This window comes from Lithobates pipiens, unplaced genomic scaffold (assembly GCF_037356315.1).
Source record: "Lithobates pipiens isolate NorthernLeopardFrog02 unplaced genomic scaffold, aLitPip1_a1.2 Scaffold_1, whole genome shotgun sequence".
Taxonomy (NCBI): domain Eukaryota; kingdom Metazoa; phylum Chordata; class Amphibia; order Anura; family Ranidae; genus Lithobates; species Lithobates pipiens.
This window is the reverse complement of record NW_027507685.1, coordinates 107,872,726-107,891,348: the sequence shown is the minus strand read 5'-3', so window position 1 is coordinate 107,891,348 and position 18,623 is coordinate 107,872,726. Positions and strand designations below refer to the sequence as shown.

Sequence of the window (18,623 nt, the reverse complement as noted above, 5' to 3'; positions counted from 1 at the left end):
TGTCAGTGTATTGAGCTGTGATAATTTATCACTGCTTAATAAATTGACATCTCTGTGTATTGGTGAATTTCTAGTACTGTAATCTTGTAAAGTCTCACGAGATTCCAGTATTAGGGGCCGTTCTCCAGTGTTAGAAGCGTTTGTAGATCGCTTCACTCCTCCAAGGGTGAAGCGATCTACTCCGCTTTATAAACTGACATACAGAGGAGAAAGATCTCCTCTGTGAATGCCGGAGAATGAAGCAGTAAATAGATTTCACTGCTTCATAAAAGGACACCATAGTCAGTAAAACATACACAAGCGCTGTAGGGAACCATTCAGCGCTGGAAGAAGCCAGCTAAAGCAAGAAGTTGGGTAAAGCTGGGTACACACACATCAAAATTCAGTTTAGCAGTAATCGGACAAATTTTGATCTATGTGTAGCCCTCCGTGTTAGAAGCCAATCATTATACCACCTTGGTATATTCATATGCCATCCCACATACTGACTCCTACCACCTTTGATCACTTCAAATCACTGAAGTGGTCATTGTGGTTAGAGTGTTCCTTTAATATCTCTCAGAAAAAGTTAACCTCTGTATACTGATTCCATTTCATTTGATCATCCTCTAGTTGTGTTAAATTGGTGGGGGGTGCTGTCTGTATACCCTAGCCTCTCGGTATAGGGGCGGGGCCAGGGATGTGGCTAAAGGGGGCCCCATCAGGTAGGCTGTACGGGGCCCCATGATTTCTATCAGCAGCCCTGCTGACAGGTGTTAAATGAGCTCATTACCCTCTTGTCATACAGTTTTTAGAGGGCCTGCCTTAAACTAAGACCTCCTAGAAAACCTAATTTCCGACATGGGACATATTGGTTGTCTTAGAAGCCTTATCTAAAGAGCCCTTCTTTCTGCTGGAAAACATTTCCCTCTGGGACCTGACGATAAAGTCGCATTCTTAGTTGCTATAACATCAGCAAAAAGGGTCTCGGAGATGCAAGCCTTACTGACTAAAGAGCCATACCTGGTCATCCATCCGGACAGGATAGTTCTAAGACCTTCGGAACGCTTTATCCCTAAAGTAGCATCATTATTCCACTTTAACCAGGAAATCAACCTGACAGCTCTCGTCGTGGACCAAGGCGATCCTCACCCTCTGGATGTCAAGGGCAACATCCTAAAATACCTTTCAGTATCCAAATCTATTAGGAAATCAGAAAACCTCTTCATCATTCCACACGTCTTTAGGAAAGGTCAAGCATAGTCAGCCTGCCCCATTGCTTCATGGCTGGTGAAGACCATTAAGGAGGCCTATTTGTCGAGTGCTCTGCAAATTCCTGAGGACTTGAGGGCTCATTCCACCAGGGCAGTGGCCACCTCTTGGGCAGCCTATTGTAGGGTCTCGGCGGAAACCATCTGCAGGGCGGCCACCTGGTCCTCTAGGAACACCTTTATATCTCACTAGAAGGTGGACTCGGCACGGCTATCAACTGTGGATTTTGGAAAGTCCGTTATCCAAGGCAATTCTTCAATTCAATTCAAGGCCAGTCTGCGAGTTACTCCCCAGAGTGTATGCTGCCATGATGCGACAGGAAACCGGAAAATTGTATACTTGTATACTAATTGTCCTTTCCTGTCGCATCTTCATGGCAGCATACAACGACCCACCCGTGGAAGGCGATTCATATATACAGAGAATACTAGGGTGGGGGGCGTATCGTCATCTTATAGCTTTGTGGTCCTATCAGGTTGTGGGGGCGGAGCCCTAACCCAGAGTGTATGCTGCCATGAAGATGCGAAAGGAAAGGAAAATTACGGAAAGGTAAGTATTTGGAAAGATGCGGAGTGTATTTTTTGTGTCTGTTCCCTACTGCAGTAGTTATTATTAATTTGAAACCACTAATCAATATGAGGATAGGAATTGCCTACCTATAAATTCCCATGTCAACTGTGTCAGTAATTTTTTTTTAATTATTATTATTATTATTATTTTAAAAATTTTATTTTCCCAGTCCCTTTCTCAGCAGCCTCAGCTGCACTGGAGATGAATGGAGAAGAGACAGAGGCTCCTCTCCATCCATAAACTGAAGCATAGCATACACAGTTTACTCTGCTCAGTTATGAATGGACAGTGTCAGTGATCACTGACTCTGTTCATTCAGAAAAGGAAGGAGCTGGTAAATGACAGGTTTACCGGTTCCTTCTTCCATTCCTCATCCTGACAGATCGAGGACAAAGGGGGCGGAGAACCGCGAAGGGGGACAGAAGCGAAGCATGGAGGGGGACCGGCGCAGAGCACGGAGGGGGACAGGAGTGGAACGCGGAGGGAGACAGGAGCACGGAGGAGGACAGGAGCATGGAGGGGAACTGGAGGAGCCTGGAAGAGCACGGAGGACACAGAGGGGGACTGAAGGAGGATACGGGGGAGTGAGGGGTGATTGGTGCGGCGGTGGGGGGAGCACCGATCTCTCTGTATTGATTTCAATAAAGCAGCTGAAAGTTGCAGGAGGCAGAGGAGGAAAAGCGGCTGTCAGCTTCTTTGTTGAAACCTATACAGGGGAATCTTTGCTTGTAACTGCCCCCACTACTGCACCAATCATCCTCTGACTGCTCAGGTATCAGGTCAAGCACTCGGGCAAAGTACTCAGCAAATGCTCAGTTTTGGCATCAATACCAATACTAGTATCGGTGCAAACCTAACTGCCTTCGGCGGCAACATTGACACATCGCTGGCCCCGCCACCTGGTATGGACTTAAAGGAGAAGCTCTACGCCAAAAAAACGGCGTGGGGGTCCCCCACCAAGTCCATATCAGACTCTTATCCAAGAACGCAGCCCGGCCGGTCAGTAAAGGGGGTGGGGACGAGCGAGCGCCCCCCACCCCTTCTGAGCTGTACCAGGCCGCGTGTCCTCAACATGGGGGGGTGCTTTGTCAACAACTCATTGTTGACCCCTTATGATGTCACAGTCCCAGAGGATGCTGGGACTGTGACATCATAATGGGCGGAGACATCACACGGTGACCTCGCCCATTGTCCCTATATAAGTCGCCACGCAACACGTCCCTGTCATTGCGGTCAGAGACAGCGCCTCGTCAACATCTCAAGGAAGAAGAAGAGAAGGCAACGGCGACGACAACAGAAGACCAGGCCACCGCTAGTAAAAGAGCTATAGGAAGAAAGCGGAGGCCCAGCAAGAAGAACCAAAGAGGGGGACAAGACCCCCGAAGTCGGAAGATGACCCCCGGATGGCGACGAAGAAGAAAGCCGGGCTCCTCCACTAGTAAAAGAGCAGAAGATAGTGGAGGAGTCCAGCGAGAAGACCCCCCCAAGACGGAAGAAGACCCCCTGAGCTATGCAATCAATTATTTTAAAACCTTGTGTTGTGTTTTATTTACATTTTTTTCACCAGGTGAATGGGTAGGGGTACATTGTACCCCATACTCATTCACATAGGGTGGGGGGGCCAGTATCTGGGGGCCCCCTTATTAAAGAGGGCTCCCAGATTCCAATAAGCCCCTCGCCTGCAGACCCCGGCAACCAATGGCCAGGGTTGTCGGGAAGAGGCCCTTGTCCTCATCAATATGGGGACAAGGTGCTTTGGGGTGGGGGGACCGCAGAGCCCCCCCTTCCCCAAAGCACCCCACCATGTTGAGGGCACGTGGCCTGGTATGGCTCAGGAGGGGGGGCGCTCGCTCGTCCCCACCCCCTTTCCTGACCGGCCGGGTTGCGTGCTCGGATAAGGGTCTGATATGGACTTTGGGGGGGGGGCCCCAACGCCGTTTTTTCGGCGTAGGGCTTCCCCTTTAAGTCCATATGAGGTGACGGTGCCAGCGATGTGTCAATCTCGCTGCCTAAGGCGGCGTCATTGATTTCCTTCGCTAGTTCCGGCTACCTGGAGCCGCGTTCAAAATGAACGGACTTTCCTCTGTGTGTGGGCAAGTCCATTCATTTCAAAAGTACGGCAGACTCCCGCCAAAAGTCCGGTTGTGTGTGGGCAGGTCAGCGGTTTGTCCGCCAGACTAAGTCCGCCCGATAGTCTGATCGTGTGTACGCGGCATTAGTCTTGCTGAAGTCTGCTGATGGTCATCGAGGTCCTAGCTATAGCAGAACTGGAGGGGCCTATTTCTAAGTAATTCTGGAGCAAAGGATTTGCATACCTCCCAACTTTCTGAGATGGGAATGAGGGACACCTATTAGCAAAAGTATGTAGGCATAAGACACACACCCCTGCCATGCCCCCTTAAAGGAAAATTATACAAATTATAAGGAAAATTATACCGGTGCTTTTTTTACCACTACTATTCCTTTATAATGGCTTTTGATATTTGCAAATGCAGCAATTTACAAGTTGGATGAAAGGTTTAGCACTGGGAAACACTTTTTGACAGATGCAATGCATTTTATATACAACTATATAGATAGATCAGACCAAAATGAGGGACACATGAGGAAGAAAGAGGGACAGAGATACTCCAAATCAGGGACAGTCCCTTGAAATCAGGGACACTTGGAAGCTATGTATTTGGTCTGAAGGACCCACTGAAGAAAGCATGGTGGGAGCTGGGAGGTGCACAGCTGCCATGGAAAATTGTGAGTACTGATCCAAGCCCAAGAATTTAGTGGCTGGGTGCTGCACTACCTATGGGGGCCTAGTTCTGGCCTTTCCTTGGTTACTGGTTTAAAGACTGTTCAAAGAAGTTGCAGCTAGTAAGGTCTGTCCTCTCGTTACAAGTTAGCATTTCTGGAGTATCCCATTCCACCCCAACAAATCTCCTGTTACGAGTTCTGCAAGCAATAAATCATGAAAAGACATCCCCTAAACCAGGGGTAGGCAACCTCGGCCCTCCAGCTGTTGTGAAACTACAAATCCCATCATGCCTTTGCCCCTAGGAGTCATGCCTGTAATTGTCAGGGTCTTGCAATGTCTCGTTGGACTTGTAGTTTCACCGCAGCTGGAGGGCCGAGGCTGCCTACCCCTGCCCTAGACTGTTTATTGGAGATTTAGATATTGATGCGTCATGCCAGCAATGGGCAGTCAGGCAGAAGCTGGAGATGCAGTGCTGAGGAGGCTGTCAGTGGCCATTGAGGCAAACCCCCTAGTCTGGGGGGGTGACCTGGCCTCGTCCGGGGCTCGGGTGCTAGAGTGAAAGGATACTACCACAGAAGAAGCTGAAAGGAGGCTTTCCTGAGAGGCATGGGAACAAAGAGACAGGGACTGACAAGAGGGGAAGGACTGTCACATGTAGCTGGTCTTCGTTGAAGACAGTGGTGTGCTTAGGTCTTTGACTTTGCCCCAGGACATCTCCAAAGAGTCATCCGGGTGGACTGGTGTAGAGAGAGAGCCAGCCAGGAGGGCAAGCATTGCCTGAGAAGAGGAACTGTATATAGGAAGTTGTCCCTGTTTTTTTGCTTGTGACAAGTTAAGTGGGCATCCCATAACCTCCTATCCCCATCCAAGTTGTCAACCCTTCTAATAAAACAACAAAACAAAGCTAAAGGACTGTTTTCTGAGTCTGGAAGCAAGTGGAAGATGATGTGTGCCTGGCTGTGCAGCAGTGGGGATCTCAGTCATCTTCAGCTCCTATGTGGGGTGTGCTACATACAGCGCATCCGGAAATTATTCACAGCGCTTCACTTTTTCCACATTTTGTTATGTTATAGCCTTATTCCAAAATGGATTAACTTCATTATTTTCCTCAAAATTCTACAAAAAATCCACCATAATGACAACATGAAAGAAGTTTGAAATCTTTGCAAATGTATTAAAAATCAAAAACAAAAATCCCATGTACATAAGTATCACAGACTCCTCCCATGTACATAAGTATCACAGGCTCCTCCCATGTACATGTACACAAAAATCCCATGTACATAAGTATCACAGACTCCTCCCATGTACATAAGTATCACAGGCTCCTCCCATGTACATGTAAACTTCTTTCACGTTGTCCTTATGAGGTATTTTTTGTAGAATTTGGAGTAAAAGAATGAATTTAATCCATTGGGAATAAGGCTGTAACATAACAAAATGTGGAAAAGTGAATCGCTGTGAATACTTTCCGGATGCACTGTACATATGGGAAATAAATACATTCCTGCAAATAGTTCTCTACAAAGCTTATGAGGACCATGCTGACCATATGAATATAGATAATAATAACGGAATTCTGACATAATGCTAACAGAGGCAACAATCCTTACATAACCTTAGCCCAGTCGGCCTGCACTAAAATCCTGTCTCCCCCGCTGCCGTCTCCTTCACGCCGAGGGGATCCCCACCCCCTCCTCCAGGGAAAACCCACAAGGATTAAGACTCATTACTGTTTGAACAGTCTAAAATTAGCCATAACCACTGGGAGCTTAGCATGTAAATCAGAGCGGGAGGGAGGGGAATCCAGCTGTCTTCACATTGCCTTCTCTAAGGCTTCTAATTCCACGTGCTGTGATGTCTGCGGGTGTGAATGGGACCCCACTCACGTGCAGGCGCTATCATAACCATTACCTGTAAATGTAAGTTCATTCAATATGAAAAAAAAATGAAAAATAAACTTTTTTAATTTTACATCCAGCCATAACATTCTGACCACTGACAGGTAAAGCGAGTATTGATTATCTCGTTACAATGGCACCTGAAAGCGGGTGAAATATATTAGGCAACAAGTAAACATGTGTGTCCCTAAAGTTGGTGTGTTGAAAGCAGAGAAAAACTGGCAAGCGTAAAGGATTTGACGGCCAAATTGTAATGTCTGGACGACGGGTCAGAGCAACTCCAAAACTGCAGCTCTTGTGGGATGTTCCCGGTCTGCTGTGGTCAGGACCGACCAAAAGTGGTCCGAGGAAGGAAAACCAGGAAACTGGATGATGGGTGGCCAAGGCTCATAAATGGAGGTGGGGAGGAAAGGCTCATCGATGGAGGTGAGGAGGGAAGGTTTATTGATGGAGGTGGGAAGGGAAGGCTCAATGATGGAGGTGGGGAGGGAAGGCTCAATGATGGAGGTGGGGAAGGAAGGCTCAATAATGGAGGTGGGGAGGGAAGGCGCAATAATGGAGGTGGGGAGCGATGGCTCATTGATGGAGGTGGGGGGGGTGGGCTCATTATTGTAGGTGAGGAGAGACTGATTGCTGGAGATGGGGAGCAAAGGCTCATTGAGGGAGGTGGGGAGGTAAAGCCCATGGATGGAGTTTGGTGGGAGGCTCATTGATGGAGGTGGGAGGAGCTCGTTGATGGAGCTGGGGAGGGAATACTCATTGATGGAGGTGGGGGGAGCTCATTGTTGGAGGTGGGGAGGGAATACTCAATGATGGAGGTGGGGAGAGAAGACTCATTGTTGGAGGTGGGCAGGTGAAGGCTCACTGATGTAGGTGAGGAGGGAAGGCTCACTGATGTAGGTGGGGAGAGAAGGCTCATTGATGGAGGTGGGGAGGGGAAAGTCATTGATGGGGGTGGAGGGGAAGGCTCATGATGACGGTGGGGAAGGAAGGCTCATTGATGGAGGTGGGAAGAGAAGGCTCATTGATGGAGGTGGGAAGAGAAGGCTCATTGATGGATGTGGAAAGAGAAGGCTCATTGATGGAGGTTGGGAGGGGAAGGCTCAATGATGGAGGTGGGGAGGGGAAGGCTCATTGATGGAGGTGGAGGGGAAGGCTCATTGATGGAGGTGGGGAGGGAAGGCTCATTGATGGAAGTGGGGGGAGAAGACTCATTGATGGAAGTGGGGGGAGAAGACTCACTAATTGAGATGGGGAGTGAAGGCCCATTGATGTAGGTGGGGGGGGGGGGCATGTAGTCCAATCCAATAGAAGAGCTATTGGAGCTCAGATTGTTAGTAAAGTGAATGCTAGTTCTGATAGAAAGGTGTCGAAAATACAGAGCATTGCAGTTTGCTGTGTATGGGGCTGCATAGCCGCAGACAGGTTAGGGTGCCCATGCTGACCCGTGTCCACGGCCATGGCGGCTTGGTGCCAGATACCACAGCATACCTTCAGAGGTCTATAGGAGTCCATGCCTTGACGGAATAGGGCTGTTTTGGCAGTTAAAATGGGACTTACTCAATATTAGGGTGGTAATAATGTTATAGCTGATCGGTGTAAATGTTTCTCTCACCCCCCCCCTCTCTCTCCCCCTCCCTCTCACTCCCTTCTCTCTCTCACCTCCCTTTCTTCCACCTTCTCCCTCTCTCACGCCTCTCTCTCTCACCCCCCACCTCTCTATCACCCCCTCTCTCTCTCTCACCCCTCCCCCTCTCTTTCACTCTCTTTTCTTTCTCTCCTCCCTCTCTTTCACCTCCATCTTTCTCTTCCTCCCCCTCCCTCTTTCATACTCCCCCTCTCCTAACCCCCCTCTCTCATCTGAATCAGTACTTGGGGTGGAAGCTAATCCCTTCCACCCCAAGCACTAAAACTGACCCCCCCCCCAAGTCCTGCCACTGATGCCATTCCCCCACCAGCACTGCCACTCATCCCATCCCCCCACCACCACTCCCACTCACCCCCCCCAGCACTGCCACTGATCCTGTAAACCCCCCAGCACCGCCACTGATGACAACCCCCCCCCCCAACACTGCCACTAATCCCATCCCTCCCCCAATACTACAACTTACCCCACCACCACCACCATGGCCACTAATCACACCCTCTCCCCCACCCCAGCCCTGGCCACCAATGGGTGAGCGGTAATAATGTGCAGTAACCTCTACCAACTAATCAGCAAGCAGACATGATGTGCTGTAACCTCTAGAAACTTATCAGTGAGCGGTAATGATATGCTGTAACCTCTGGCAACCAATCGCAATCGATGCCTGATCTGCTGCAGTAAACAAATTTTGAGTTTAACCACTATTTACTGTGTGTCTTAGAACAGGTTGAGAACAAAATTGCATGCATAGCAGGGGGGGGGGGGGCAAGAAAATGTTTGCTCAGAGTCCAACTGATATTAAAGATGGCCCTAAATAGAGGGATCTTTGGGGGTATGTGGAATAGTGGAATAGTTACAAAATGTTCGGTCTTTTGGGTTATATTGGGCTTCCCCTTTTTGTTAGTTGTCTTTACAAGAGATTCAGTCTCTTTTAAAGGCAGAAATGATCAAGTTGTAGCTGTCCTTGAGGTCGTGGGGTGCGGCTGAGGGCAGGGGTTGATCTTAGCTAAGCTTTTAGACTAGCAGACTCCGAAGACCACCCCAAGTCTAAGCTGAAAAAACTGCAATAATACCACAGCTGGCAACTTCCCCCTTCCTGGTGATGTCTCTAAGCATGCATAGGCTATGAAATCACCAAATCAGGGGAAAGCCAAGTCCTGTCAAGGCTGAAGAGAACATCTACTGGTATGCAGGTGGTCTATTTGGCAGTTTGCAAGCATCGAATGTCAATGAATACACACTATAGCCACAGCGGACCATTCTACTGCTATGGGGCCCAGAAGAACAGAGATTTAAGCAGGCAGCAATAGCATTTGGCAAAAAAAAATATTTAGATATAATAAATTTTTTCTAAAGCTTCGGAACCTCTATATCAGTGGTCTACAAATTGTGGCCCAAGGGCACTATTACATTCACTGACCCCAACAATGGGGCAGTATTCCTCCCACTGACACCAATGGGACACTATTGCTTCAAATGACACCAACAATGGAGCACCATTCCTCCCACTAATACCAATGATGGGGCACTATTCCTCCCATTGATACCAATGATGGAGCACTATTCCTCCCAATAATACCAATGATGGAGCACTATTCCATCCACTGACACCAATGATGGGAAACTATTAACATCAATGACATCAACGATGGGGAACTTTTACTCCTACTGATACCAATGATGGGCCACCATTAATATCAGCTACATCAATGATGAAGGGATCAATTCCTCCCACTGACACCAATGATGAGACACTGTTCCTTCCACTGACACCAATGATGGGACACTATTTCTCCCACTGATATCAATGATGGGATCTTATTCCTCCCACTGATATCAATGTTGGCACTCTATTCCTCCCAATGACACCACAACAATGGGCAGGATTCCGTCCATTGTCACGAATGCTGGGACACTATTTCTCCCACTGATACCAATGATGGGGCACTATTCCTCCCACTGATACCAATGATGGGGGCACTATTCCTTCCATTGACACCAATGATGGGACACTTAATAACATAAATTACATCAACAATAGGACACTATTCCTCCCAATGACACCAGTGATGGAGCACTATTTCGCCCACCGACACCAATGATGGGGCACTATTCCTCCCAATGATACCAATGATGGGACATTTTCTACTCCCACTAGCCACAGTCCGGCCCCCCTAACATCCGAAGGACAGTAAACTAGCCCTTCATTTAGAAAGTTTGGAAACCCCTGCTCTATATGAGTGCTATGAATTCAGTTAGTATACTTTATTAGGTGAAAAACTACCTTGGAGACAGAGAATAGCACAGCAGAGAAGGGCAGGGGGTAGCAATGATTTTGCTATAAGGTTCACTCATGTATGGGTGAATGGTGAGAACAGGATTTCTGACTTAGGTTTGTTGCATCTTGTAATATCCATGTCAGCTAGACTAAAAAAAAATAAGAACCTTTTGACATTTACATTACGAAAAAAACTTTCAATCAACACTGGGTAGCTAGAAGGACTGCCTGACTTGAGCTAGCTGGCAATGGACCTGCTCCCAGGTATCCATTCTGGAGCTCCATTAATAAAAGAGATATAAAATGACAGATCTACATTTGCACCCACACGGTCCAATGGCACTTCCACTCTGCTTACCAGGTTGTGGTTGGCTATGTTGGAGTCATCTTCAGGAAAAGGGATATAGACACCCAGTGCCACACAGTTGGCAAAGATAGTCATGAGGATAAGGATATCGAAAGGTCTGAGTTCAAGTTTTAAGGAAACAAAAGTTGAAAGCATGAATATGAAACTGAAAAAGTGAAATTGCACATCCCCCTATGTAAAGACAATGGGGACATTCATCGAGAAAATTAGCAGCAGGATAAGACACAAATCAGGCTGTCTCCTATTTAGTAAAGGCTAGGGAATAGTTTTCCTCTGTATTTTTGACCCCTGTGCCTGGAATCCTGGGAAGCCAATTTGCAAATACGATATATTGTCAAAAATATTGGGACACCTACCTTTACATGCACATGAACTTTAATGACATCCCCAGTCTTAGTCCGTAGGGTTCAATATTGAGTTGGCCCACCCTTTTGCAGCTATAACAGCTTCAACTCTTCTGGGAAGGTTTAGGAGGGTGTCTATGGGAATGTTTGACCATTCTTCCAAAAGAGCATTTGTGAGGTCAGCCACTTAGTTTCATAGTTTCATAGTTTCATAGTTAGTAAGGTTGAATAAAGACACCAGTCCATCCAGTTCAACCTGAGTGAGTGTCTACCCCTATCCCTGTACATTGCACACTCACATTGGTCCCTACCCTCAAGGAGCCCACAATCTAAGGTCCCCATTCATATACTAGGGCCAATTTTGGACAGAAGCCAATTAACCTACCTGCATGTCTTTGGACGAAAAAAATGATAAAGGTTGCACTGATTTAGGTTGTCTAAACAGTCACGGTTTTAGACGAGAGTCTGTTTAAAGTAAAAACCTGTATCATCTGCAGTGTGGTTAGGCACTTATTGTTGGATGAGAAGGCCTGGCTCGCAGTCTTCACTCTAATTCATCCAAAAGGTGTTCTATCGGGTTGAGGTCAGTCAAGTTCCTCCACCCCAAACTCGCTCACCCATGTCTTTATGAGCCTTGCGTTGTGTACTGGTTCAAATCATTTGGTGGAGGGGGTATTATGGTGTGGGGGTTGTTTTTCAGGGGTTGGGCTTGGCCCCTTAGTTCCAGTGAAGGAAACCCTTAAGGCGTCAACATACCAAGACATTTTGGACAATTTCATGCTCCCAATTTTGTGGGAACAGTTTGGGGATGGCCCCTTCCTGTTTCAACATGACACCAGTGCACAAAGCAAGGTCCATAAAGACATGGGTGAGCGAGTTTGGGGTGGAGGAACTTGACTGGACTGTACACAGTCCTGACCTCAACCTGATAGAGCATCTTTGGGATGAAATAGAGTGGAGACTGCCAGCCAGGCCTTCTCATCCAACATTAAGTGCCTAACCACACTGCAGATGATACAGGTTTTTACTTTAAACAGACTCTCGTCTAAAACCGTGACTGTTTAGACAACCTAAATCAGTGCAACCTTTATCATTTTTTTTTGCAAATGGTTATCCATTACCCTCTTCAATTACTGCCAGCATTTAAGCCCTGATGAAGGGGAAGTTTTGAGCCCATGAAATGTGTTGGATTTCTTTTCTGACATTAAAAACTGGACTCACATTACTTTTGTTGCAGTACCATTCTCTTCACATTCATCGTACTACTTCCAGGGGCTCCAAGGATACCTTGGTAGACAGAGAGATGACTTCTAAAATTGGATCTCAAGCTTTTTATTTTTCTGGGGCTATCAAGATGTCTATTGTCTTAAACTTGGTAGAAGAGCCATTTAGAGGATTAAATGTTGCAGCATTACCAAGTGAAGGACATTTTTTATTTCGGTGCAGCACATTTGTCTCAGAAAAGGAAACCGAAGCACCACACCATTGGTAAAAGGTCCAGATACAACTTTATTTTAATAAAAGTCAGGGGCACGATCCAAAGAGTATCCATCACAAAATGCGTTGGGTCCTCTTTGGATTGTCTCCCTCACTTTTATTAGAATTAAGTTGTATCTGGACCTCATAGCAGGGCTGTGAAGCTTTGGTTTCCATTTTTATTACATTACACTGAAAGACGAGGAGACAACAGAGACCCTCTGGAGTGTAGAAGTTGCCTGTCTGGAGAACAGATCATTTACAGTGACTTGAAAAAAGTATTAATAACCCTTTAAATTTTCCACATTTTGTCATACGTGTCACCTCACCCACATCATGTCCTACTTCACGGGACAGTCCTCTGCATTGTGGTCCATGTCATGTGTCCTCGACTCCATCATGTTTTCCGCCCCCATACATGTGACCTTAGCTCCATAATTTTCTCCCCCATATAGTGTCTTGATAAAGTATTCATACCCCTTGAAATGTTCCACATTTTGTCATGTTACAACCAAAAACGTAAATGTATTTTATTGGGATTTTATGTGATAGCCCATAAATGGTTTTCAACATTTTTTACAAATAAATATGTGAAAAGTGTGTGTGTGTGTGTGGGGGGGGGGGGGGGGGCTTTGTATTCAGCCCCTTTTACTCTGATACCCCTAACTAAAATCTAGTGAAACCAATTGCCGTCACCTAATTAGTAAATAGAGTCCACCTGTGTGTAATTTAATCTCAGTATAAATGCAGCTGTTCTGTGAAGTCCTCTGAGGTTTGTTAGAGAACCTTAGTGAACAAACAGCATCATGAAAGCCAAGGAACACACCAGACAGGTCAAGGATAAAGTTGTGGAAAAGTATAAAGCCGGGTTAGGTTATCATAAAATCTCCCAAGCTTTGAACATCTCACGGAGCTCTGTTCAATCCATCATCGGAAAATGAAAATAGTATGGCACAGCTGCAAACCTACCAAGACATGGCCGTCCACCTAAACTGACCGGCCGGGCAAGGAGAACATTCATCAGAGAAGAGCCAAGACACGATGGGAATTTCGGCCAGCAAAAGACTGATGAGAGCCTTTCATCAGAAAGGTGTGTGCATGCTCCATCCGAATTTAGCTGGCCGAATTCCCGCCAGCAAAAATTTGAGAGCATATTCTCAATTTTTCCGATGGAAAAAACGTTCTATCGGAAATTTCGATCGCGTGTATGCAATTCCGATGCGCAAAAACTCACGCATTCTCAGATTCAACTACAAGATGGAAGCAATTGGCTACTGGGTATTGAACTTCCTTTTTCTAGTCCCATTGTACGTGTTGTATGTCAACACGTTCTTGACAGTCGGAATTTGTTGTGTGTATGCAAGACCGTTTTCCCATCGGGAAAACCATCAGAGCTTTTTCCGACCGAAATTCCGATCATGTGTACACGGCATTAGAGTCTGCAAAAGACCTGAGACTGGGGCGGAGGTTCACCTTCCAGCAAAACCACGACCCAAAACATACAGCCAGAGCTACAATGGAATGGTTTAGATCAAAGCATATTCATGTGTTAGAATGGCCCAGTCACAGTCCAGACCTAAATCTAATTGAGAATCTGTGGCAAGACTTGAAAATTGCTGTTCACAGACGCTCTCCATCCAATCTGACAGAACTTGAGATATTTTGCAAAGAATAATGGCCAAAAATGTTCCTCTCTAGATGTGTAAACCTGGTAGAGACATCCCCAAAAAGACTTGCAGCTGTAATTGCAGGAAAGGGAGATTCTACAACGTATTGAGGGCTGAATACAAATGCAGGCCGCACTTTTCACAACCACCTATCATTTTCCTTCCACTTCACAATTATGTGCCACTTTGTGTTGGTCTATCACATAAAATCCCAATAAAATACATTTATGCTTTTGGTTGTAACATGACAGAATGTGGAAAATTTCAGGGGGTATGAATATTTTTTCAAGGCACTGTACATCAACATCGATACTTCAAGATAACAATACCATAAAGATAATCTTATGCATTGTTTTTTTTACTTTTGTCAACTAGCACTTTTTGCTTAGTCCACCCAAAGCTGATATTTAGTTTTTGGAGGAGAGGTAAACCACCTAACAATGTCATAGACATCCCAAAGACACTGTTGGTGAGACCTCTGCACTTGATGTCTATGGCAATTCCTACTTTCTCTATTAAATTTTTCATGTATTTTATAGTATGAAGATTATGTTAGGAGATGCTTGAACACACAAACGTGGGCAGGAACACCTAAAACTCCCCAGTGTGCAGGAGTCAAAATTTATGGCAGAGCGATATCATTGACAAAGAGAAATTCATACAACAAAGATGTCACTGGATAAAACTTTACTCAGCAAGTCCCTGCCCTGTGGTCACCCCCTTAAAGACGTGCTTTGCCCTGATGGGCTTAACTATCATTAATTGACTATAAAACGCATCAGTGGGCAGCTCCAGTACAGGGATTTGCCGCTGGCCAGTTGTGGCTGAAGAAAGCTTAATCCAGAGATGTCACTGATGTATGACCGACCTTCTCTTCATCACTGTTATGGCACTAGGAGTGGAGACAGGCTCTCGGGTCGGCACCCAACACTGCTGTGGAGGACAAGGCGAGTTGAGTGTTTGGAGAGGTACTGCTTTCCCTTGATCACCTAACAGAGAGATATCCCTGTCATTATTGGTGTGGGGCCTTCTCTTCATCATCGCTATGGCACAAGAAGTAGAGATAGGCTCTCGGGTTAGCACCCAAATCTTCTGTGGAGGACAAGGGGACCTGAGGTTCTGCTTTTCCTGTATCGCCATTGTCACGCTTTAGGGCAGCCTTTCTCAACCTTTTCAACACAGAGGAACCCTTGAAATAGTTCTCTGTTCTCGGGAGACCCCTGCTAAAAATTAGAAATCTACAACTCATGATACATTAGTGTAATGGTCTGTGGGATAAATGGTCCTTAAACTTGTGGTCATTGGGAAGAATTAACCCCTTACAGGTAGCTAAAAAGATCAATGGTGTGAGTGGGAACTTATCTGAGAGGCAGAAATTGCCCAATGCTGAAGGAACGCTCTGGAGGAACCCTAGTTGAGAATCACTGCTTTAGGGGTTGACTGAGTCTACCAGACTCCCGTCTACACCCAAAATTTTCATTTTGGATGGACTTTCATTTAGTTAAGCATAAGATCATTCTAAAGGATACTTCCACTCCACAATGCTGATGCAGGCCCTTCGTATGGGATTGTTGAGGTACAAACAGAAGAGAGCCCTTGGGCTGCGGTGCACTCCACCGCCTCCTTGGTTTTTATGCTTGCTGTAGTGCTGGCGTTTCTTGTGAGCCTGGGAACTAGCAGTTGAATTTATTGTATCAGTTCCATTCATCACCACTCCATCCATGGAATATCGCCAACAAGTTAGGACCGCTTCTGCTGTTTCCATAAACGGCTCCGCCTCTTCACTGCAGTATGGCGGCGCGGGCCCTGTAGGAAAATGACATAATAATATTAGCCCATTTTTGTGCATATCTATTTGTGCTTTATTCGTAATAAGAGCTTTCCAATTAGGGCTTTCAATGTGACTATTGATATGCAAGGGTGATCATCTACAGAGACAGGGCTATAAGCCAATGGGGGTTGTTGTAGGGGACTTTCAGAACCGGACGGCTGAGCTACTCCTGAACAGAGATGAGGTCAAAACATGTTCAGCTTATTCAGGGGAAAATAAAATTTTAAATTATAAAAATGATAGACCGTATGAAACTGGTCTGAACAAGTGTTAACATCACACAATACATTCCAGCAATGTTTACATGTCAGTGTGTTCTAGCAGGAACATTTCTACTGATAAAAATAAGTATGTACAACCACACTCTCATGACTACGATTCATGCTTAGTTATAGCAGAAAGAGTAGAATATACAGCATAGAACCCTTCATCGTGAACCCTTCGGGGGTCTATCAGGTTTAGTGTCCTTCTAAACCTGATAGAAAATTTGACTGCTCCAGGAAGAGCTGATTCCCTATCACAGCCCCCTCCTTGCATATTATAGCCCCATCCAAGATGGCATCACCCAGCAGTAGTCTCAGGGCATTTGGATGTCTATATAAAGGAGGATTTTACAAGCAAAAAAAAACATGTATAGACTATGGTAAATGCTCATATAATCTAATTGGAAGATTTTCTTTGAAATTATCCTGGTCAACAACCAACTGAGTGGCCACCTCATTAAGAATAACTTTCTTAATCCCTTTCAGTCTGGATTCTCGCCCTCAACACTCCACAGAAACTGCTCTCCTTAAATGCACAAAGGATTTACTAACAGAAAACCAATGGACACTATTCTGTACTCCTACTCCTGGACCTTTCGGCAGGGAGGCCCGCAGTGGATGGACTGAAAGGGAAGTAAGGAAGGGCTGGGCATGACAGGGTTGGATAAGGTCTAAGGGGTTAAGGTGCAGAGAGAGAGGCTGTGGGGGAGGAGCAAGTGGAAAATGTTAATGGAAGGGGAGGAGCGCTTTAAAAGGAGGAAGGGGCGGAGCAACGGGCAGTGCGAAGGAAGGGACAGAGAGAGGAGGCAGTTTTACACCACTGCTCCTCTGTGATGGCGGACCTTGCAACACTCCTGGCGGGGCTGAGGCGACGGACGGACGGACGGAGGAACGAGGGCCGGTCTGGCTGAAGGAGCATCTCGGGTGGCTGGCGGTTGCGGTGGGACCGGACTACAGGAGGGGTGAGAGCCTGCAGCGCACGCGGAGGTCGCGGCCTTCGGCGCACTTTTTACCTGGGCCTGCTACTCGGCCACCTCGTTTAGTGCGGAGCCCTGGGGAAGACCGATCGCTCCCCCCGGCGAGGGGGACTCGGGTGGACTTAGCAGGCCTCGGGCGGTCATCACGCCGCCGGCCTGTGTCGGGGGGTGGGGCGGGCCTGCCACGTGGCGGGGGAGCTTCTTTGTAGAATGAGGGTGGGGGGAGGGGGGGACTCTGCAGCAGGGCCCAGTTCTGCAGGAGGGATGGCTGCTCGGGCTGGCTCTACCAGGGATCAGGCGGCCAGGGGCAGGGGGACAGCACTTCAGCATGGTCAGGAGCGGGGACCACCTGCAGGCTGCTCCACACAGAAGGCCAGCAGGGGCGCCCGGGTGTCTGCTTCCCCAGGGGCTGACAGCTCTGGTCCGCATCGCCAGTCTGCCGGGGAGGTCTTGGCCAGAGGGGTGGCGGCACCGATGCGGGTTGTGGCATCGGCCTCCAGGGTCTCTTCCCCCGGGGGGCTTACACCCCCCGCCTACCTGGGGACAGGAGGATCGGTCCGAAGAAGAGGTTCCGGAAGATGAGGTACCGGATCCAGCAGGGGATGTCACCAGTCCGGCTGTGGGGGGAGTTCCTGGACAGCCAGGTGAGTCACCAGATGCTTTCTTATTGTCTGCGGCATTGCGGGGTCTGTTGGGGGTGGTGCGGGCAGGCACAGGGAGGCCTGCGGTGCATGTTGGGCGGGCCTCAGCGTGGGGGGGTTCAGGCGGCGGGACTGGGCAGCGAGGGTGCTGAACCTGCCGCACGGATGCAGGATTTGCTGGATGGGCTGCGGGCCTTGGTGGGGCGGTTTGACTGGGGGCTGGCGCGGCCGCCGCCGGTGGCCCCGTGGGGGGCTCCCCTGGCCGGGGTGCTTGGGGGGTTCCTGGGGGCATAGGGGGTGCGACGCCATTGGCACCTTCTGTGCCGACTCCGGTGGGGGAGGGGCGGTGGGGGCGCCAGTAGTGGACGCGAAAATATTGGAATATGGAATAAAGCGAACAAACGGCAGCGGCTGTACGGTCGGATATCGATCGGGTCGCCGACGCGGCATGGTGGGTGGTGTACGGGTGTTTCGTGGGGCCGCTGGGGGCCCCCTGGACGCAGGAGGTGCGGGTAGGGCTCGGGAAAGGGGAGTAAGGGGAGGCTTTCTCGCTTCTCCCATTTGGTGAAGTTTAGCTTGGACGGGGTCAGGCCCGATGATTCCCCGCAGGAGGATGAGGAAAAGCGGTGGTTTGCTACCGCGCAATTTACTAATTGGTTACGGGCT

At 47.8% G+C, this 18,623-nt stretch overlaps 1 protein-coding gene across 1 annotated transcript in view; it reads right to left on the bottom strand.

The window, feature by feature from the left end:
• CACNA1F (calcium voltage-gated channel subunit alpha1 F) overlaps positions 1-18,623 on the bottom strand; it is a 287,992-nt gene that overhangs the window by 253,005 nt on the left and 16,364 nt on the right. The window contains exons 3-4 of the mRNA XM_077472367.1: positions 15,775-16,051; positions 10,750-10,855 (exon numbers count right to left, since the gene is read on the bottom strand). Coding sequence (XP_077328493.1) covers positions 10,750-10,855; positions 15,775-16,051 — 383 coding nt within the window. The remainder of the gene's footprint in view (positions 1-10,749; positions 10,856-15,774; positions 16,052-18,623) is intronic.